The 23,798-nt window shown below is 40.1% G+C and overlaps 1 protein-coding gene across 1 annotated transcript in view; it reads left to right on the top strand.

The window, feature by feature from the left end:
* Positions 1–16,029, top strand: part of fbxo41 (F-box protein 41) — a 50,815-nt gene extending 34,786 nt beyond the window's left edge. Inside the window, exons 6-14 of the mRNA XM_040144935.1 lie at positions 1,631–2,019; positions 7,641–7,879; positions 8,014–8,129; positions 8,673–8,825; positions 8,950–9,045; positions 9,168–9,286; positions 9,913–10,071; positions 10,546–10,661; positions 11,631–16,029. Of these exons, the coding sequence (XP_040000869.1) occupies positions 1,631–2,019; positions 7,641–7,879; positions 8,014–8,129; positions 8,673–8,825; positions 8,950–9,045; positions 9,168–9,286; positions 9,913–10,071; positions 10,546–10,661; positions 11,631–11,693 (1,450 nt within the window). The 3' untranslated portion in view covers positions 11,694–16,029. The remainder of the gene's footprint in view (positions 1–1,630; positions 2,020–7,640; positions 7,880–8,013; positions 8,130–8,672; positions 8,826–8,949; positions 9,046–9,167; positions 9,287–9,912; positions 10,072–10,545; positions 10,662–11,630) is intronic.
* Positions 16,030–23,798: the final 7,769 nt, after the last annotated feature.

Consider the following 23,798-nt stretch of genomic DNA (forward strand, 5'->3'; position numbering starts at 1 on the left):
GAACAAAACACCAAAGGATTTAGAGCAGGTGTAACAATGCTACCTTTTTATGTATTTTCAGGAGGTTTTTATGTATGGTGTGGGTATACGTGAGTGTGCCATTAGGTTATCATATTTAAATCTACTGTAGGTGATAAGTTTTACCTTCTCAAGTGTCAAGTAGAAGCACCTCTGCATATCTCTCTGCATAAGTAGAAAGTATTTAACTCTCTGACAACATGACATGATGATCAAAATCAAGGTAAACTATCTGATTGTCAGTACAGTTGTGATTGTGCTGTCATTGTATTAGAAGTAGTAAAGAGATAAGAATGTTTTCAACTGTGATTGCCGTCCGAAATATAGATTATTGTTGGCACAACATGACCAAACTGATCTTCATGAGGCTGTGCATTTCTTTCCATTTTCTATATTAAAAACAGCACCAATAGACCACGGGAGCTCTTCAAACACCCACCTTTGGCTTGATTGTGTTACTCTGCTCGTTAAAAGCAAACTCTCCATGATAGTGCATCATGAATAGGCTCAACAATTCAACAAATTGGGGAAATACACATTTTCGCTTTCTTTCAGAGAGTGACGTGAGAAGATCTACACTGATCTTGTGTCTGTACGATCAGTATGAAGCTACGGCCAACAGCCTTTTAGCTTAGTTTAGCATAAAGATTGAAATCAGGGGGAAACAGCTAGCCTGGCTCTGTCCAAAGGTAACAAAATCTTCTTACCGGCGGCATTCAGTTTTTCTGCACCACATATCTGGAACAAACTCCCAGAACAGTTGCTCTGCTCCAACTCTTAGTTCATTAAATCAAGGCTCCTTCTGCTTGCCACTGCCTTTCATTAAACTGAATTTGTGACTGTTTATTCTTATGTTGCACTGCGCTATAACTGCACCGTAAATTTTATCTTCTGTTTTATTTTACCATTTTTAAATCATCTTTATGTGCGTGCTGTCATATTGTCTTGTTCATTTTTAAATCTTGTCTTAATGCCTTTTCTGCCTAATGTAAAGCACTTGGAAATGACTTGTTGTTGAGAAGTGGTATATAAATATATTTGCCTTGCCTTTTCTCTAAAGCTCACTAAATAACACATTATATCTTGTTTGTTTAATCTTTAAAAAAGGAAGAAGAGAAGAAAAAAAGTGTAAAATGACAAGTTTGAGTTTTGCTGAGGTGTAAGTGAAGGACTATTTCTTGGCAGGACACAGTGACCTCCTGGAGTCTCCACTGGTTGCTACCAAACTTTTTTTTTTACACATTGGTATTTGATGTGTAAATTAATGATCTTAAAAGGTGCTTACAAGGGGTTTTTGTTACCTTTGCGCAGAACCAGGCTAGCTGTTTCCTCTTTTTTCCGGTTTTTATGCTAAGCTTAGCATTCTGGCTGCTGTCTGTAGTTTTATATTTAACGTTAAGACATGAGAGTGGTAGTGATCTACTCATCTAACTCTCTGCAAGAAACTGAATAAGCATATTTCCCAAAATGTGAAACTATCGATTGTCACATTGATGGTCATATCTGTATTGTTGACATGGAATGGAACATCCATGTGTTGGATGTGTTATTAAAAAAATAAATAAATCATTCAATCATCATTTATGCTAAACTTCCCTCTCTTTTCCTGCAGAGCATCAGGGCGGATCAAGTCCATCTCACAGGGTTCCGGAGGTTATGACAGTGACAGCGTCGAAATGCATCCCATGGAGGACTGTCCTGAGGCTCAGTACTATCACATGCAGTGCCGGCTGGGTGAGGGGGGTTATGAGCGCTCCCCTGGATGTGGCGGTGGTGGCTCAAGAAACTGGGGTCTCCGTAAACAGGCTATCCAAAACTGGCAGCGACGACCGTACAGGAATAGCACTGAAGGCGAGGAGGGAGATGTGTCAGACGTGGGCTCACGGACCACCGAGTCTGAAGTGGAGATGTGGGAACAAGAGAGGAGAGCTGTGGCTGAAGTCCAGCAGTCTGCTGCACCCTATCCTCACCACAGCAGGGCAGGATACCGCCCTAACACAGGTAGGGGCTCTCTGAAGTTATTCAGAGCAGTAGAGATCGTTATTCTTAGAAATCCACGTACTGTATCTCACACACTCTCTCCAGTCCATCCAGGCAGTAGCTCAGACACATGGGAGCCAGGAATTACCAAATAATGGCCTTGAAATGACTCCTATAGAGCAGTGACTGATGTGGATCGAGGTTGGGTTGAGTCGCAGGTGCTGAAATCTTGCAGGCGCTGTGTCACTGATCAAAGATTATTGTACAAACTGAGTGTGGATCAGACATGAGCATATATAGAAAACTTGGAGGGAAGAGGCGCCGTATCTGCTGCAGTGTGTAGACACAGTATAACTACTTAATGAAAAACAATTACTCAAACACTCCTACAAATGTTGATAATCTTTATTTTTTCCTATGGATTTTTTTCTTTTCCAGTTCCTTTACCAAAAAATGGGTTACTAGAAAGAGTTTGTCGTAAGCTGTACACTTTGTAAAGAGACAAACTTGTAATTTTGGCTGTATACTGGCTTGACTTGACTAGTTAGAATAGTTAGAATAGTGTGTGTGTGTGTGTGTGTGTGTGTGTGTGTGTGTGTGTGTGTGTGTGTGTGTGTGTGTGTGTGTGTGTGTGTGTGTGTGTGTGTGTGTGTGTGTGTGTGTGTGTGTGTGTGTGTATTCAGTTAGGTACATAAGTATTCGGCCTGTTCCCTTGTCATTTCATGACAAATTAAGCAAATAAAGGCCTGGAGTTGATTCCGAGTGTTGAACTTGCATTTGTTAGCTGTTCATGCGAACTCTCAACATGTGGTCCAAAGAGGTGTCGTTGCAAGTGAAAGAGGCCATCATTAGGCTGAAAAAACAAATCACACCTATCAGAAAGATGGCAGAGACTTTAGGAGAGGTCAAACAAGATGGTACATTCTTAAATAAGAAGGAATGCACTGGCGAGCTCGGCAACACCAAAAGGCCTGGAAGACCGTGGCAAAGAAGACAACTAAAGTGGGTGTTTGCAGATTTCTTGGTGAAGAAAAATCCTTCACAACATGTAGCCTGGTCAAGAACACTCTCAAGGAGGTAGGTGAACCTTTTTTAAAGTCTACAATCAAGAGACGCCTTCATGAATGTAAATACAGAGGGTTTATCACAAGGTGCCAACCACTGGTAACACTCAAGAACAGAAAGGCCAGATTAGACTTTGTCAGAAAACATCTAAAAAAAAACCTGCCAACTTCTGGAACAAGATTCTTTGGACAGATGAAACCAAGATTAATTTGTACCAGAATGATGGAAAGAGAAGAGTATGAAGGAGGAAATGAGCAGCTCATCATCCAAACCAAACCACGTCATCTGTTAAACATGGTGGAGGCAGTGTTATGGCATGGGCATGTATGTCTGTCAATGGAACTGGGTAACCGGTGTTTATTGAGGATGTGACAGCTGATAGAAGTAGCAGGATGAATTCTGAAGTGCACAGGGCTATACTATCTGCTCAGATTCAGCCAAATGCTGCAAAACTGATGGGATGGTTCTTCACAGTACAGATGGATAATGACCCAAAACATACTGCGAAAGAAACCCGAGAGCTCCTCAAGGCAAAGAAATGGAATATTCTTCAATGACCGAGTCAGTCACTTGACGTCAACCAAAGTGATCATGCTTTTCACTAACTGAAGACAAAACTGAGGGAAGAAAATCCCACAAACAAGCAGCAACTGAAGGCGGCTGAAGTAAAAGGCCTGGAAAAAGCATCTCTAGGGAGGAAACTCAGCATTTGGTGATGTCCATGGGTTCTAGACTTCACGCAGTCATTGACTGCAAATGATTTTCAGCCAAGTATTAAAAATAAACCTCATAATTATAATAATGTTGGTTTGTCCAATTACTTTTGAGCCTTTGAAAATGAGGGACTATGAGAGACTATGTTCTGCAAGTTATAAGGTTTAGTAAAATGACATTTAGGTGTATGCATACACACATGCCAATCATAGGTCAAAATATTTCTAAATTTGGCTGAGTTATAAAAGCCAGAAGTGGTAATAAATGAAGAGCCGTCTGGGAGCCAAAAGAGCCGGCTCTCATTGCTGAGCTGAGCCAAACGATCTGGCTCATTATGAAGAGCCAGAATTCCCATAACTAACTGACTGAGTGAGTGTTGGAAGTTTCACCATTGGCTGCTGCTCTTTTAAAATGAATATGTGAAAATAGTTTCTATTACGTGATCCTGGAGGTGTTTACAGGCAGCGTTTGCAACTTAGCGCCTTTGTCGCTAGATTTACCGACTTTTAAGACCCTTTAGCGACTTTTGTTCACAAAAGCCCCTAGTGACAAATCTAGAGACTTTCTGGCCAAACCTTAGCTACTTTCCATAGAAGGGAGTCTTCAATATTATCCTGCCAGCGTGAGGTTGGGCTTTCCCTCTGCAGGCACGCCTCTCTATGCGTCTCGTTTAAGTGACAGCACGGCAGCTGACACAGACGTGAATGATCTTCTAACTTTCTCTCTGAGTGATCGTTTTACAACTAAATATAGCTGAAATCACAGCACAGCCGTTGTCTTTAACTTATGTGTCTGGTGATTTTGTCAGACGGCGCCGTGGTTATAAAATGAGGATTTTAGCAGTGCAGAGCAGCAGCTTGGAAATGGCTTGGAAGTGACTGCTGGTTAACATGTAGTCTTAATTGGCTGCGTTTCAGTCACTATTTCACACTAGTTGCGTTGTTTGACAGCAGAAACAGAAAAACATTTCAATGAGAACAGTTTTATTGGGAATTCAGCTGTATTAATTGCTGTGCATGTGAGCACAGAGAGTAGGAGAGAAGCAAACCGATAAAGTGCATTCCAGCCAAATACTAGGTTTTGATCTAGTCTTGTTCAGTTAGTTTTGGTTTTTGGGATTGAATGTACAGAATAATAGATGCAGACTATACGTTTAACTAAATTTAATCAAAGTGCAACACCTACACTGAACAAAAACAAATGTTATTTCTCTGTTCTTAACAATAGGGTGCTGTTTTTTCTATGAAGACATGCCTTTATGTATCCGTGCAATGTGTTCTTGATTTAGTATTATATGTTTTATTAAAAACAAACAAGAAAAAAAACATACACACTTTAAGGATGACAAATTCTGCTAATAGGCATGCAGCCTACTATGGGCCAACTTGGTTGCAGTGATTACAATTACGATAAAATTAAAGCTAAAGTCTTTTTCGTGATGTGTTTTATTTTGTTATGTCAGTTGTAGCTGATGAGTAAACCAAGTCATAGACTACACTAAGTCCTGTACTCTCTCTGTTCTGCATGTCTCTCTTTGGTAGACATTGCACATGTTTGTATTTGGGAGAACACTATTTGTCTGCTGTATCATCTCAGTTTCTCCTCTCATACTAAACCTTGCAATCTACGAGTGAGCCAAGTTAGACAGCCAGTCCTGCCAGCACATTTCTTCAGATCTACCACAGATTGTACATCTCTCTGTTAACTTCCTGCCCTGCCAAGATCCTTAAACCCACTGCTGCTGCTCTCCATTTTTCTCCACCTGCTGTCGGGTTTCTTCTAAATACAGAGTGGACCCAGGCATTCTGGGAAGGAGTGAAACTGGGCCAGAGCTCTATGACAAATTCGTATGAACTGCTATAACTGCCCCATAGGCTCAAACATTTTTCTCGCGTGAAACATGCAACATGTTACATTTTTCAGCTGTGACGTAGTTCTCCTTATTGGGACAGTCTATGCCAGGTTTTATCAGATGGTATGTATCTACAAGCAAACAGTTTTGTCTCAGCATGTAAGACAGCTTGGTTTTTTTAGTTCATTTTGCAGTCTTGAGCGTAGGTGGTGTGTGTGAGAAAGAAAAAGAGGAAGAAAGAGTGAGAGTGTAAGCAATGGTTCACAGCCCTGATGGTTTCGAGCAGACGCCTTCCAAGGCCAAAGATGAAATGAGTCATCTAGGAGTAATCTTGCTGGGAGGATTAAGACTGACTTGGACTGGACACATGGTATCAGCCAATAGATGTAATACACAGGATAAAAAGATGAAAAGAGGAAAAAAAAAGTTATGTAATCTCCTTTAGTGTCTTGTTGAAGTCTGGCGCCACCATGTGACAGAATATCTTTTAACATTGTTTAAGTGGCATTTACCTCTGTTCTTTAGAAATTTGCTTTAGAAAATGGGCTTGTCTACAGTTGCAGAAGTAAAATAAATCCCTCCAGGCATGGAGTTACTGAGTTGAGTTCACTTGGCCTTTTTTAAATCTTACAACTTATATAAGGATAATGTTACTAATAAGTTTATTTATGAAGCATCATTATGAAATGCTTTACAATAAGCAAACAATGAGAACAACAAACCAAGTGAACATTAAACAATTTTAAGTGAAAATATAAAGAAAAAAGTCAAGGAAAAGGACTGGTCAAATACCAAATATGCAGAAATAAATATACACAAATATATATGTATAATATGTGTATCTGTGTGTAAATACACTGTATATGTATGTGTATAAGTATACGTATACACTAGTTTATTAGGTACATCTAGCTGAAACTAATGCAATCCAATACAACAGCCCTGCAGTAAATCCTTCCTTCCTGAAGGTTAAAAGGTTCGGTTTTTTAAAACATTTTGACAGAGGTATTGATTCATCTCAATGATCATTTTGCTGTTGAATTGTATTGAGTTAGGCTGACAGATGTTTCTGTTATTTCATCTACTCCGTTTATATCAGCGAGGGTAGATTAAACAACACAAAACTCCTCTGTTTAATGCAATAGGGTTTAGCAGCATCATTAACTACATCCTACAAAATGATCATAAAGTACAACGTAGGAACTATAATCTGGGGCCAGGCCACGAAGTACCTTAAAAGCAGTGAGCAAACTCACCAGCAGCCAGGGCGAGGATGTTAAGAGGGGGGTGGTATCTTCTCTTTTCTTACTTTTGTCAGGAGTCTGAAAGCTGAGTATCTGCTGCATTCTGCACAATTTGGGGTCTGCACATTTTTAATGCAGTAGTCAAAATAAGAGGAAATTAAAGCATGTATGGTGACTTCAGTACCTTTTTAAAACTCATAATTGAAAAAGCTGTAGGGATTCTTCCTGAGATGGTAGAAAAGAGATGATGGCTGATTTTGCTAATATGATGTTAATAGTGGAGGCTGGAATCAAAGATCACATCTAGGTTTCTGAAAGAACTCTTAACATAGTGGACCTGGTGAAGACTGGATTTGTGGGTGCAGATAGACAGGACCAATAATAAGGATTTCTTTTACCACCCACTGTTCCACCTGCAGGACACATGATGCTGAACCTTCACAAAAAGTTGATAAGTTATATTAAGGGATATTATTTGTTATTATATTAGCTATTAACTTATATGAATATGAACATGTTTTAAATCTGTTGATAGTATTTTATGTCATTGTGGTTATACAGGCTGTTGTAATAAATATAATAAATAGTCCAGGTACAGTCCACAGCAGAGTATACAATGAAAATCTACCTTTAAAGTGGTCCAGTCATCCAACAGTGTAATAAATCCTTGAAAACAATTTCAAAGATCAGAAACTTCTTTTCATTTGGGGATTCCACCCCCAAACAGTGTTTAAAGCGTTAAAGTACCTGGATTTTTCCTCCCACAGGACGGTCGGAAGGGGTCTACAGCAAGCCGTGCCGTCATGAAAAGAGCCCGTCCAAATCCAACGAGGTGATCAGTCCAGAGATCCTGAAGATGCGTGCGGCTCTCTTCTGCATCTTCACCTACCTGGATACTAAAACCCTGCTGAGAGCTGCTGAGGTCTGCCGGGACTGGAAGTTTGTGGCTCGTCACCCAGCTGTGTGGACCAGAGTGCTCCTGGAGAACGCGCGCATTTCTTCCAAGGTGCACAGTGAACATTTAAATCCTGTAGGCCGTCAACAGACAGTAGCATTATGAAAGCAGAAGCTTGTGGTGCCTTTAACTGTATTGTCCGTGTCTTATGATGATTTTCACTTATCTCCACGTTTCTCTCTTAGTTCCTGAGCACATTGTCTCAGTGGTGCACTCAGACGCACTCCCTCATCCTGCAAAACCTCAAACCGCGACAGCGAGGCAAGAAGGAAACCAAGGAGGACTACCTTAAAAGCACACGGTGAGACACACATCCAGTACAACGAAGACACAGGTACAGCTAGCGTTTTACAGCTGCATATGGTTTTAAAATATTTCCCAGTTCTCAGTTGGGGGGTACTTAATGCGCTGTGTGTTGTTTTGGCTTTGATAAGCACATAGCTTTGCTGCTATTGGACTGACTGACATACTAAGTGATTCCTCAAACAGTGATGGATGAGAGGAAGCCAACAAGAGGAACATAAGCGATTGCCTACTGACGTTTTTGTGCTGTTTGATTATGATCAGCATGTAAAGTATCAGTTTTTGAGGTTTGACGTGAGTGGAGAAAAGTTGTAAATGTTGTGTGAGGGAGACAGGGTATGTTATAGCTAGAAGCTGCTTTTAAATTGTTCAGACAATGCATAGACATGCTGCTTTCTTGCATATATTGCCACGGTCATTTCAGGAACATTTTGTTCTGTGCTATAAATGGCAGAAGTGCTGTTCTGAAGGACAGGAGAATGACTGCCTCTGCTCTGTCTCTGTCTTTACCCGTTGACCTACACTTACATCTCCATCTAAGTGGCTGTCTGGAGGAGGGTCTGGAGGCGTTGTTGAAGGCCACAGGAAGCAACCTGCTGATACTGAAGATTTCACACTGCCCCAACCTGCTGACTGATCGCTCCCTCTGGCTGGCCAGCTGCTACTGCCGAGCTCTGCAGGCTGTTACCTACAGGTAGACTAGTACACCTTGGTCTTACCTTTTTTAGAAAATGATCGATTTAAGAATTTATCAAAAGATTCATTTACCAAGCACCAAGATTTTCTGCACTTAAAACGTTGCATCTTTTGTGTTCCAGGAGTGCCACAGACCCAGTTGGCCAGGAAGTGATCTGGGCCCTCGGAGCAGGTTGTAGAGACATCATCTCCCTACAGGTGGCGCCACTACACCCATGGTAATATACAGAGAAATGACAGTATCTCTGCAACTTTGATCATAGCTTAATGATCTGTGTGTTGTGGTAATGACACTCTGGTTAAATCATTGGACGTGGCTTGTATTTCTCCTCTCTCTCAGCCAACAGCCTGCCCGTTTCAGTAACCGATGTCTGCAGACTATTGGAAGATGTTGGCCACACCTCCGTGCTCTCGGTGTGGGAGGGGCTGGATGTGGCATTCAGGGTTTGGCCTCACTGGGTAAAAGATTCCGTATAAAACAATCATTCAATGTGTAGTTATTGCTGTGCTAGTGATTTCGGCAACAAACACATTGTTCCTGAACAATTTATAATTAAATGTAACTCGAATCCTGTCACGCTACCTTCTGTTTCATGAATGCGCAGTTTTGCTTATGCAGAAACAGTGAAGGGACAGAGGTAACTCTAGATGACTAAAAAATGGCATCACTATGTCAGAATACAATCGAAAATAGATGATAGAAGTTCAGTTCGATCTTTCCCGGCGATGGAAATCTTTCCCATTTGACACAGAAAAATGACTTTCCAAGTCACAAGCAGCTGAACAAAGGCTCAGATGTTTACTTACACAGAATCTCAGCTGTATTAATGTTGCACTTTGTTGAACTTGTTTTCTTCCCCTAATATTTTCGTCCAAATCACTGTTATTTCAGTTTTGGAAAAATAAATCTATTCACATGCAGTATTCTTCTTTAGAAGTGTGCATATCAGACAGCAGTGACAAGAACAAACAAGCCTTTATGTGCTGTAACCTTTTGTCGTGTAGTATCTTGACATTGTGCCACTTCGTCTTCCCTATTTCTTCATCTCTTTACTTCCTTTCACCACCACCACCCCCACCACCAGCGAGGAACTGCATGCGTCTGCAGGTGCTGGAACTGGACCATGTGAGTGAAATCAACCAGGAGGTGGCGGCAGAGGTTTGCAGGGAGGGCCTGAAAGGTCTGGAGATGCTGGTGCTCACCTCCACACCAGTCACCCCGAAGGCCCTGCTCCACTTCAACAGTGAGTCCAAACACTACTGTACTTACTACAGTGAAATCTCATTTATATGCCTTGGTTTGTGTTAGTTGCCTTTGCTACCCTAAGGTTATTGATACAATCTGGCACTGACAATATTTTATGTACTGTCTAAGGTAGGAGTGTTGTGTAGCCCACCATAACAGTGTAGGTTGTGTTTATATTTAGGCAGCTATAACTGTTATGGTTATTTTTCCATAATTCATTTTAAAAAATATAGAAAACTAAAACTTACAACACAAAATTTCTTTGCACTATTTCGCTGTCAAACTACTGTTGGTTGTAATGACTTGAGGTCTGTTTTCCTATTTCTTATTTCAAGAATGTCGTGCAAAACTAAAGCACATCTGCTTTTCAGAAATATAAGTAGCAATTTAACATGAGAACACTGTGTTGACACTGAAAAACAAATACCCACAAACGACTAATGCCGCCTGAATCCTCCTTCCACTAATGTAGGTGTTTGCCGCAACCTGAAGTCCATCGTGGTTCAGATTGGTATAGAAGACTACTTTGAGGACCCCAACAGTCCTGAAGCTAGAAAACTGTTTGATGAGATGGTTAACAAGCTGCAGGTAACAACACCTTTGTGTCTCAGGTCAGATCTTGCACTTGCATACTACTACTACTAAGATGAGCCATACAGGACAATTCACTGAGAAAAATCAAGACAACAGGCATACGTACACCTTCATCCACTACTCATACAGGTCGAAAATGTGCTTTGCACATACATGTTTCCATGTGGAAGAAACCTATTTAAACCTATTTTTCACTCTGTTAAGCACTTTTCTGTGAATTTTGTTCCTTTTTTTAGCCAACACCTCCTTAGAGTTTTGCACCACTGTATTTACATGACTAACAGTTAAGCTAAGAGTTGTTCAGAGGATGAGAAGCATCTATTTATATTGCGGGCGCTCACCATTTAAACTCATGACTCAATCCTTGAAGTCCCAGTGATGGCTGGTTGTGGATGTGCTGCTGCTAACTCACTCGAGCAGAGGCTCACCGTGAGAGGCTCAGGTCATTCTTATGGCTGACCACACAGGGATAAAGCAAAAAGCCAAAAAAAAAGCTGTGAAATCCCAGGTTTTATTTATGTTTTGTTTTTATGAGTCAGTTTACAGTGTGTTCTTGTTGGATATTACAGTCTAGATGGTGGGGTTGCTCACAGCAGTTAGATAACCTCTCCAAAAGCTACAATTTATTTTTATCTCTCCCTCTTCAAGTTTGATGTGAAAAGGAGGCCAAAACTCTCCTCTCATGTTTACTCAAATCTTTTTTGAAGCAAATTCTGTAGAGTAGAATCTCGTGAAGCAAGACAGTCTTCCTTAACCTGCTGCGTCTCAGCGCTTTGTTTTTGTTTTTTACGGCTTCCTGTCATATATCAGCTATTGTACATACTTACTGCTAATGGAAGAAAAATATAAAAGCATGATGACGCAGAAAGACATTTTTGTCCTTCGGGTATTTGGAGAAAAATCACGCACAGGTTGCTTTCAATGAAATGAGATTCAGATATTCCTTCCGTTCTTTTCTTTCAGGCTCTTAAGAAGAGACCTGGCTTCTCCAAAATCCTCCATGTGAAAGCAGACAGCCTCTGCTAACGTCTTTTGTGCAGATTCTTCAATTCTTGGAGAGGCGCCATCTTGGCTCCAGTCAATTAAGAAGACCCAGCTGTTTTGAGTCCACTCTATGGGGTTGAATGTGTCTGCAGCACCGACAGAAACAACAGACGTTCGCCATGATGAACCAGGACCGAGGCTCAATGTGCATACTCTACAAGTACAAACTTAAAACAGAAAAACTCATTTACTATTCCAGTAGGGGGAATCAGTATTTCCTTAATGTTGGTTATGGCAGAAAGCCAGTCAGAAGGTTTATTTGGACTAATAATGGCACTATTTATGAGATTAAGGGCCTGTTTTAATCTTTACAAACTCAAATAACCCAACAAAACTGTAAGATCTCTCTTTCTCAGTCGTGTTCTGCTTTCACCCTAAAAATGGATCATGTCGTCGCACAGAGCCAGACCCCTTTCTTGAAACGCTTGGGGCCAGGTGAGAGCTGTATTTAACTCACTGCATCTACATAATGCTCAATGTAAAAACCTGAGACTACCTACAGCTCGTGGGCAGGGGCACATTATACAGCATACTTACTTCCCACAGAGAAGAACATTAAATGGTGGCAGGTTTAAGAAAACGAGACGAAAAATTAATTTCCTCAAGAGATCTTGAACTCTCTTCAAGGAGAGAGTCTTGAAACAGGAGCTTTATGTTTGTGTGTGCACGGATGAGTGAAAAGCATAAATAGAATAGCCAAGAATTGAATAACTGGTTTTCATCCAGCCTGCCCTGCACTACTGTATGTTGAAACTGGACAGTGGAAAACGTCCAACACTTACTGCTTCCACCCAGAACAGAAACATGCTGCACCAGCTCCAGGCAAAGCTGAGGACAGCCTCCCTGTAACACACAGACCCTGACACTCTTATAGCCACTGCATGTCAGCGATGCATTTTGTCTCTTCTACCATCCTCTGCTTCCTTGTGTGAACAGGACCATGTCGCAAACCCGGACTCAGTGTTTTTCATCGTTGTAGAATCTCTAGATCTGTTGTCTGAGAGAACAGGAGGCAGTATCTGACGTTGCTCTTCCATAAAACCTGGAAGTTGATCAATAATGCATTTCTCTCAAAAACTGGTGCCATTTGGAACAATGTCTGTCCTCATTCCAGCGAGCATTTTCTCCAATGTGCCATTAAAGAGGTGGGAGGAACCATGTGGGGCAGCTGTTGTGAACGGATGAGTGCAAGCAGCTCTTACTGGACATAAGGGTGTTGTGCTTCATATGGAACATAGTCTCCAGGTGTAAACAGTTGTTATAGTGTATCACGAAAGTTTCATACCTTACAATACTAAACAGTGCCATTCCTAGTCACAGGGCTTGTCATGGCTGAGCCCTTGAACAATCTTTATTTAGACTCATCAGCTGATATCCTCTGGCTCCCTCTGCTGGTGTTTTCAGGCAGTTTACACAGCTGACAGCCAGCTGCTGTGATGTGACACTTGTACCCTTTGCAGCTTGGAACAAGTATCAACTTTGCCATTTTGGAGATCTCAGCACCAAGAGGTCAAGTCCTCCAGTGTCGCCTTCAAATTGGCACAGTTCTCGGTTACAGTTTAGTTTAGTGTACTTCAAAGAAATTCTCAAGAAGTATGAGTAGCAATACTTACAGTGTTGACACTGAGCGTACACTCGTCTAAGATCATTTAAAGGGGCACTCCAGCAATTTTACACACCAACATCCCTTTACAAGTTGTTAGGGGTACCACTCAGCCCATGAAGACAGTTGTATCGTTCCTTCTGCTCTTCTGGAGTGAGCTTTTTCAAGTCTGAGAAATTAACCCTGATGATGTAATATGGGTTATCTAAGCTTGGAGATTATAAATTTACACAAAAAAAACCTACACTATAAACGGCGTGTGTGGAGTTTGAAAGATGTTAGCGTTTACAAGGCAGGGAGGGTCAAATAAAAAAAGATATTAAGTGAAGGATACGATCCAGCATTTTTGGAGCGGGACCATACTATGGACCAAAAGTCAGGATTTCTCTTCTTCTGCTGCATTGATTTTTAAATCTATCTATCAAGCAAGTCCCCCGACTTTATGAAAGTGCAATACTAAATCGCTGGAGTACTCCATTAAACAGAGCTCCTGTAGACGCTTACAATCACTTTGATTTCAAGAAATCGAGCACACAGTTTTGAAACAGGTTTGAAAACGAGTCACACATCAGGGACAGCGTCACGTCTCTGACCTTGCGACACATTAATGCAGGTCGCTTAATGAGTAGTTCATTTTACCATTTGTCTATACAGCAGATCTTGTCATTCCTGGGTGGAGTGTGCAACAGAGTGAGGTGACAGTTTTCAGGAACACTGAGCAGGGGATCGTTATGTGGGCTCTTTAAAACTCAGAACCTTAACTGATGAGAAGAGCTTTCAGCCGTTTTTTGTCTCTGCTTCATAGTCAACAATGTTCATGCGGAGTCGTGTAGCTGCATTTTGTAGTAATGATGTTCGAGGTGAATATGTGAGAACAGTTGTGGACGTCCATTTCGTCATGTTCTTCCAGTACGGCATATTATTATCCTGCACCGGCTCTGAGAATCTGCTCGGTTTCATTGAGGGGAAAAGGTTTGCGGGAAAGGTGTAAAAACTTTGCTGACACAATAGAGAAAACACAAAAAGCACTTGTTGATTTTGAGTTTTAGACAATCCTGCCTTCGCTATCAGCTACTCTGTACATAATGTTTGTAAAAAATTAACAAAAAAAAAACCATCAACAAAAACAAGAAAAAAAAGGACCAACATGTGATGTGATATAATATTAAGGTCATAAATATGAGTGGAAACAGTTGAAGTTTACAGGTCTTCATTCTGTAAGCATTTTCTCTCCAAAGTTGAATGAAAGATAAACATAGAGAATTATATTATGTATAACAGTAGTGTTGAAATTGCAGTTGTGTATTAGATACTTTATATTAAATGTGCATCAGAGTCATATAAAGATGGATATTATTTAAGAAGAGGATAAAGATGATAATTCAGCTATTTATTTCTATAGAAAAAGACCGATGTGTATAATGTTGGCATGTTTGTGTTCGAGCATCAGTCATTAAGTTGCCTTCTTAACTGTCCTGCTACCGTGGCAAGAAAATTATTAGATGTTTAAAGAGCTTTGATTGCCTGCCGGTTAATAGCATTTCTCTTTATTTGATCCAGTCTGTTGTTGCACTAGTGAGAAAAAAAAAAAAAGATGTTTCAGATGTTTATTATCAGAGTGTTGTTTTTAATGTTCAGCTATTTCTCAGTATTTGACAAAATATGATGCACTTTTTTTCCTGAACACTTTTATCGGCCCGTTGGTCATGGGGCCTAGTCGGAAACGAAGCTGGTTTCTGTGAGCAGGATGCCTGGTGGCGTCTTCTGGTGTAGTACGCAAGACGAACTGTTCACTCACACGTTCGGGGTCACGGGAGGAAGAAGTTTGGAAACGCAGCGATAACATATGAACTTCTGTGAGTGAACGGACGTACAGTCGGCCTCTTTTCTCTTACACCATCTCTCAATGTCTCATTGGTTGGGAAGTTACAAAGATTGAACCTGATTCAACTACATGCAAGTGCTTTTTATGTTCATAGCCCACATGACCTTATTCTCACCTTTGTATTTGTCACTGTCTTTGTTTTGTTTTTGCATTATGCTGTAGATTTCATGCTCATACTAACAGTACATTTGCTCTCGTGTGAAAATGGACCTGCTGAGGATGTTACAGAGCCTGTGCGCTCTGAAACAGCAGATTAGAGGTGCCAAGTACGCCAGAATAACTTGTTTCGGCTTACGTCTCCATTCTCTGCCTCTCCAAATGTCAGCCTGACTAATTTCTAATTTATTTTATTAATTCAGAGTCTGGAGCATCACCTATGAACCAAGGTACTTCCTCATTCACGTATTATTATTTAATTATTTAAATCGAGATCTAATCTTCTTTTGTTGCAGTGACACCGATTCATTATACTGTGCAATTGAAAGACAGTGTCTGAGTGTTGATGTACCTCTCTGTACATATTTTATGTATGAATGATTGTACTCATGCCCGTTCATCTGAATAGTATTTTACACATTACCTCAACACTTATCTGGGCAATTAAGTGTGCAGTTTGTCTTTGTAATTTTTCATTTTTGACAACCATCAAAAGGTATGCCAATTTATCCATGAACTCCATCCTGGTTGCTACAAAGACAGAATGGATTCTGTTGCTGAAAAATACTTTCTCAAAAGATGATCAGCCTTCTACCATGACTGCAATAGATGGAAATGTTTTACTACTCATTTTCTCTCATTTGTTGTCATCAATAAAACTGCTTTAAATTGTATTTGCGCATATTTTCAAGTACTTTTTGAATCTGTCTGAACAAGACCTGGCCTCTAAGTACAAGGTCAAATTCCTTTTTTGAGCTAACTATTTCTTTGGTAGAAAGTAGTTCCAGGGAAAAACTGTTCACAGTGGAGTCTGTTGATTATCCAGAGTAACAGGGAACGACACGTTACTGTCGATTTCTTTTATGCCTCCACGCCGACAACAGCCTTGGCCGGAGGCGCTATTTTTCGGGTCGTACATCCTATTCTCGCGGACGAGATATCTCGGAACGCCTTGAGGCAATTTCTTCGGATTTGGCACAAACGTTCACTTGGACTCAAGGATGAACTGATTAGATTTAGCTGTTTCGACGGTCTAAGTTCAAGGTCACTGTGACCTAACTCAAGAATTCATGCACTAATTTTGAAAAAAATTCACGCAAATGTCTAAAAGGATAAAATGATGACGTGGTGACATTTTATGTCCAAAAGGTCAAAGGTCAACTTCACTGTGACAACATCATGTAATGCAAAAAACCCTTTTCTGGCCATTATTCAATGCCATAACCCAGGAACAGAAGGGGAGATTTTGATCATGTTCCACATGGTCTGGGAACACATGAGATGTAAACTGCAATTGACTAGTTGGCGGAGGCAAGTGTCCGAGCCGGTAATTCTAATTTTGAAAGTAATTATTCATTGCTGTTAGTTAACCTAGTACCATCCCTTGACACAATGCTGACATGCAAGATAGGAAGCCTAACACACTTAAACTGAATGCAAATGTTTGTCGTCAAGCTGAAATTGATTTCACCTCCACCGAGTTTGTGCGGCAGCAGAAATCTCAGAGGAGGGTGTCTCAAACCAAAACCTATCTATGTGATAGATAACGCTTGAGGTGACTGAGAAAGTGTGTAATTTTGGTGTGTCTTCGATGGAGTCTGTAACCTGCAGTTTGCACCACAGACTTTTACAGGTTTATTATACAATTGGCTGCATTACTTGTAGCGACAAACACTCTGAGAATTATTACCAGTGATAAAGCCAATGAATGCGAGTTGCTTAGCACTAAACAGCAAAAAACATAGTTAGCAACTAATGAGAGCTGGTTCAAAAAAAGACAGACCTGTAACCACTAACGCTGATATTTTTTAATTTTTGAGTTGATGTGCATTCTCTTGGCCAACAATAATTCATGCAGCTTTAGCAACACATGATGTTGGTCATTGCTTAAAAAAAAAAACTACATAATGTTGATTTTTAATAATGATGTTTTTTTGTTTTTTTTTAATAAATTGTATGGACATATACTAAGTCTAAATTATTTATATCATAACTTCCTGGTAGTAAGTGCTGCAGTCTGACACATTATTTGTTTCTCAGTCTGCTTTGTTTATATTTGTTTGTGAGGGCAGTGTACTGGAAAGTTCATTCTCAGCTGAGTTAAAGCAATAATGGTAGAAGCACTCCTCTTTATGGGACATGTAGGTGCAGGTGGTTTGTTTTGGCAACCAGGGCACATGGTTTCACGTTTCATTGGCAATAATGAGAAAAACCAAGTTGTGTTTACAAGCAACCAGCCCCACAAAGGTTAGGAAAAAAACTTTAAAAAACTGTATATTTTAACACTGGTTTACTCAAATTACAAATACACATATTTTCCACTTTTCTACTCATGGAACCATTCAGATAACTTCGATTTAAATTGGCCAGATTTTGAAAAATTTGGGCCAAATAATATCAGCAAAAAAATAAATATGTGGAATTTTCATTTGTGCTGCTCGTTAATTATATTTGAAAATGCCTGCATCAATATGTCTTTTCAGCACTGAACTGTCCCGTTTACTCCAGTTTTCACTGAAACTACTCTGAAAAGAGACAACGTTATAGGTAGGTGAGATTGTTTTTTTTTTAATCTTTTGTTTTTGCTTTTGTTTTTAAATTATTTTCCAGTGTGTACATTTTTTTCATTTGTAGATAATTTAATCAATTATCTATACATGGTTTGGTAATTACCTCTAATGTTTCAAAAATTTTAATTACACGTTTTTTATGATAATCAAATAATAACTAATCAACCATTAACATGTGAATACAACACATTTTTAAATGAGGAGTTCATCTTAAAATCTTTAAAAGCTATAAAACTTGTATCATAGAAGCTGTGCAGGTTTACCTCTGGTTATTAATGTCTGTGTGGGCCATTTGAGTGCAACTTTCTTTTCACCTGAAAGCACAATCAAGTCCTGATTTAAAAAAAAAAAAAAAAAAGAAAGAAACACTGTTTCCCATTGTAATGAGCAGTTTATTTCACCAAGACAGTAAAACAGATGACTTTACCTTCTGGGGATAGCTGCAGCTGAATGGTTAAGTCCTCTGCCTCGGCCGCCTCACGTGTTCTCCTGCTGGACCAGGACTCCTGCCAGAACTTTGTCCCCGTGTTTCCCTCTCTGCTTTCCAACTGTCTGAATGAAGGAGGAGGGTAATTGCACTGCCCACAGAAAACAAGGTTCCAGCTCTAAAGCCTCGTACACAGACCCACAATGCACAACAACCCCCTTAGCCCTGCTGGTTTCAGAACTTTCTCAATGAAACAACTGAATGCGTTAAAGCTCCACTAATCAATGTCTTTACATTAACGAGGAGTCAAATGTCAAGGTGTAATTTGAAGAGGTTTGTTCACAGTGATTAAAAAAAAATAAAATAAAAAAAGCAGGAGCTCTCTGCAGCTTTTCTGGCTCTTTTAGCTTATTGCTTATGGTTTTGGTTTTATGGCTCGCAAATTTACTGTACAACCCCAATTCCAGCAGCAGTTTCAGGCAGATGTTTTTAGAAAAGAAAAAAAAAAGATAAAAAAGAAAAATCAAATGTTAGGCAACTACCTGGTAAAGAAAGACAAATATCTAGCAGCTTAAGGTATAGACATACAGATATTTTTATCACAAGTTAGCGGAGACAAACACAGAAGTACAAGAAAAGTGAATGCAGGACTTCCACACATCAGGTGGCCACAAACACGACCCCAAATGAATACGAATGTTGCTCTGTGTCACCTGGATTTTTCTCTAAAGTCAAGTGTCCAAAAAAAAAATTAAAGTGCAGACAGTGAGAAATACAGTCAAGGATGGTTAACTTTGTCCTGGTCTTAATGGGGCCCAACTGTGTTCCTGTCTTTAATCAGAGCTCAGGGGGTAAACTCACTTTAGCCGTGTGGTGGCCAATTTTTGATAATCTGCCATGAAATGAAACTTGAGCTCTGATTGGATGTAGCTGTTGGCGGCCTGACCTGTTTCCCTGCCCTTGACACTTTGAGGTGTTAGAAGGAGATGAGTGGTTACCGAAGTTTTGCTCCAACAAGGCTCCGGAGAGAACCTAAATCTTGATAGTCACAGTCAATAGAAAAATTAAGGGGAAGCCTTTAATAAACTCTTTTCAATAACTGTACTGATACATTTATTTTTAGATTCAACTATTTCTTTAAACAACATCCGTCTTTGAAGAAGATTTCTAGTTTTTCTGATAAAGCAGAATATTGACTCTTCACGCTGTTAAGCCGAAGAAACAGTAGCAGTTGTTGTCACACATTTCCCTAAAGGTCTGAACACCCAAAGTATCTACAACCAAGTCCAGTTGCCCTCGATTCAACAACTCTTGGATGCACACCCACCCAAGTGTTTTCACTTGTGGTTGACTGGACCTCTGCTCACACTGAGGCTGGGCAGCGCTTTGCAGGCAGTTACATGATTTTACCAAGCTTGATGTACTAATAAGAATGATAAAGGTAAATTCATTCAGTTTCGGTGCAATCTGCGGCTGAATTGCAGGACGGACTTTACCTCTGTTCTGCGAATTCACACGCGCTGTGTATAACATCCATACTACTTACTAATTCTATACAGTATAAACTGCTCATCATACACAGTATACTGTTTAAGCAGTTAGTATACAAAAATATCAAGAGGAAATGATGCAATATGTGTGACTTTGCATTGTCAGTTCCAATCACAAATAGACAGCTAAATGGTTTTCCTAAGATTTAAGACTCGTGTTGTTTTCCAAGATCTCTCTGCAGCCGTTTCACCGCAAACCACAATTTATTTAGTTTATTAATTTTTTTTCCAGCTGTTAGAAGCTCCTCCATTTCCTTTGTGCATTGCATTATGGGAGAATAGAATCAGTTTTGTGTCCTTGGCACTAGTTTGGTTTGGAATCGTTTGGTTATTCAACTGCACTACAGCTGTTTCCCGTAAGGACACACATTTCCCATACAGCGCATATTCTTAACCCTGGAATTATCACCCTTTATAATAATGAACAAGTAAGTCACATTAAAAATGTCGGGAAAGGCCTAAAAAGGAGCGTGAATGATCATTCTATGACTGTGATGAAATAAAACCGTTCTAAATACCGTAGCAAAGGTTTTTGGGATATTTTCGGTCCAGTGGTGGACAGTTAAGTAGATTTACCTGTACTTTACTGGAGCATTTCCATTTCCTGCTACGTTCTACTTCTGTTCGACCACTTAAATAATGTATTTTTACTGCACTACATTCATCTGATTGCTAGAGCTGCTTTGTAGAGTCACGTTTTGCGTGGCGCAAACACCATACTTAATCATAATGTTCACTTATTTTAAAAAAAACACAATATACCTGTCATATAAAATAGTTAAAATCCGCTCCACCTGGATCAGCATCGAAAGCATGTTAATGCATGGATGATTAATATGATATTTGTAGTTAAATAAACTGTTCATTCTGCAAAATGAATACTTGTCCTTTTGATACTTTAATTACATTTTGCTGATAATTCTTATGTACTTTAGAAACATCCTGTCTCAAAAGGATGCAGAAAAACTGGTCCATGCATTTGTTACATCTAGACTGGACTCCTGTAATACCTTATTATCAGGATGTCCCAATAACTCTGTGAAAAACCTCCAGTTGATGCAAAATGCTGCAGCACGAGAACTGACAGGAACTAGGAAAAGAGATCATATTTCTCCTGTGTTAACTTCTCTGCATTGGCTCCCTGTAAAATCCAAAGTAGAATTCAAAATCTTCCTCCTCACCTACAAAGCCCTTAATGGTGCCCTATTACTTCAGTAGAACAATGCACTCCCAGAGCACAGGCTTGCTTGTGCTTCCTAGAGTCTCCAAAAGTAGACGGGGGGCAGAGCCTTCAGTTATCAGGCTCCTCTACTGTTGAACCATCGTCCAGTTTGGGTCCAGGAGGCAGACATGCTCTCCATGTTTAATAGTAGGATTAAAACCTTTCCCTCCCTGTCCTCATTCTGCAGGCGTCCCTGACTCCAGAACCGAAGGATCCAGATCTGCCACCACTACTCAACACTCTTCATCATTATTATAAGAGTGAAGGAGTAGGAGCCTCGGATGTAGGGGTTACTGCCCCACGAGGAGTGCAGGACACGCCGGGGCTTTGGAATGTCAGGGTTCCCTGTGGATGGACAAACAGAGGAGACACAAGAGAGGGAGTCAGGACAGATGGTGGAGGGAGAAACCTAATTTCAATCACGGACAGTCTGGTGTCTAAAAGATCCAGTACATGACAGAATCAAACCAGTTCAAATTAATGAGTTGAGGCCTTTTTACTGGGAGGTCCCGTTCGACAACACTAATCAGCTTGTGACCCTCTATGAGCAGAGAGGCACCAGCGAGTCTATATGTAATTATACAACAGCTGAGGGGATTAAACCACATTGACCTAAATGAGAAGTGTGTGTGTGAGTGTGCGTGCGTGCGTAGTGTCACAGTGTGTGTGTAGTCTAGTGTGTGTAATTTACAGTCAGCATCCATAGGAAGTCCACTGAGCCCATCATGAAGTCACAGTCACTGTATCAGTACTCGCACTGTGACCTATTCCTGAGGCAATCACTTCATCAAGTAGTAATCTCAGACTTTTTTTTTCTGCACATTCCTAATCTACTGCCAAATGACAACAATGAGCCAACATGGGATGAAGCCTTTTACATTTCATGTTGCAATCACCTTGAAGCAGTTAGAGTTGTTTATTTCATCTGTTGCACGAGAAGTGATTAACTATTGGCAGCAACGTTGACTTAGCCTGAGAGAAAAATGTAGCACTCAAGACATGTCTGTGTTTGTGTCACATGAAAAAGGGGAGATTGATCAAATGTCAGTTAAGAAGAGGCCCCCGCACCTTATCTAATGCAGGATCACTCTACTCAGCCATACTAATCAACTCTTATTATTATTTTTATTATCATTATTAATTTGTGTTGCTATCATTGCTGCTGTTATTGCTAATAACATTATTAAACCTAAAAGTATCACTATTATTATCATCATTATAACAACCAGTTTGAATACAACAGTATCTGCAGCGGTTCCTGGTCTCTCTCTCTCTTCTCTCTCCTCCATTTCTCTCCTCTCAGTCCCACCGGATGAAGCAGACGTCCGTCCACCCTGAGCCGGGCTCTCTCTGAGGTTTCTACCTGTTAAAAGGGGGTTTTTCTCCTCCACTGTAACCAAGTGCTTGCTCATGGTGGGGACTGTTGGGTTTCTCTCCATAACATTGTCAGGTCTTGACCTGACTCTGTCAAGTGCTTTGAGATAATGTGTATTATGATCTGGAGCTATATAAATAAAAATGAATTGAATTGAACTCAAGTAAAAGTTTAAATGCAAGACTTTTACTTGTAAGTAGTATTTTCACACCGATACTGTAACTTAACTAAGGGAATAATTCTTCCACCACTGACACTTGCAGGAGCTGACTTGAGTGAATTTGAGTGAATCTTGAAATACTGTAGGATCAGTTTCTAACAGATCAGCATAATGATGGTGTTCCACAGGGCTCCTTTACTAGACCTTTGTTATTTCTGGTCTACAATAATGAAGTAGTTTATTATTCTTTATTGTTAATTTTAATCTCCATTGGCTTCCACAAAGTTGTGGTTAGTCTTCCCGGCATTCACATAACTTCAGAAAAAAAATGGAATTGGACCCAGAAGGAATACTAATTAATGAGCCTAATTGTGTTATAAATATTTATTTTTTAATATAGGTGTATACACAAAACTTTAAATGAGTTGTTCTGACTGAATTTCCACAGTGCTGTTTTTACACCCATTTTTTTATCCTTAGAATTTCATAGCCCAGTTGCCTCAGGACCCCTCCGCTCCTGACGGACCTCAGTGAAGACCGTCAGGCAGTGAAAAACAAAGAGCTGTACTGCAGCTAAAACAGATGAGTGGTGCTGTCTGCTGTGAGAGAGGAGAGTTTTGGACATGTGTCAGAATATCTCATATTACTGTAGATACCAATGAGACTGTTGCTGTCAGTGTCTTGCATTTGTAGAAAGAGTTGCCTGTTGGATGACAGGATTCGGGGGAGATCTGGGCCACTTTACGGAGCTCTATACACTTAACAACATTTGGCGCTACATGAGGCTGAGTTTATTAATATGCATCCAAAAATACTGCCAGAATCCACCTTCACCTCAACCTCAGCATCAGCTGAATAAATAAATGGAATCAGGAATATTCTTGTGCATGGATTTGTCTTAATAAAAAGAACGTCAAAACTTAGTAGACTTCATTGCTGACAAAAATCCACTGACCCTTAAAAGGGGCACTCCACCAATTTTAAACATAAAGATCAGTTTACTTGTCCTGGGTATTACTGCTCAGCCTGTAGAAGCTATCGTATGATTTCTTTGGTGGATTTAGAGGACCTTTCTAAGGACTGAGAAAGTAACTCTGATAATGTCAGCAAGGTTATCTCAGCTTGGGAACTAGAAATTT

Source organism: Xiphias gladius, chromosome 15 (genome assembly GCF_016859285.1).
Source record: "Xiphias gladius isolate SHS-SW01 ecotype Sanya breed wild chromosome 15, ASM1685928v1, whole genome shotgun sequence".
Taxonomy (NCBI): domain Eukaryota; kingdom Metazoa; phylum Chordata; class Actinopteri; order Istiophoriformes; family Xiphiidae; genus Xiphias; species Xiphias gladius.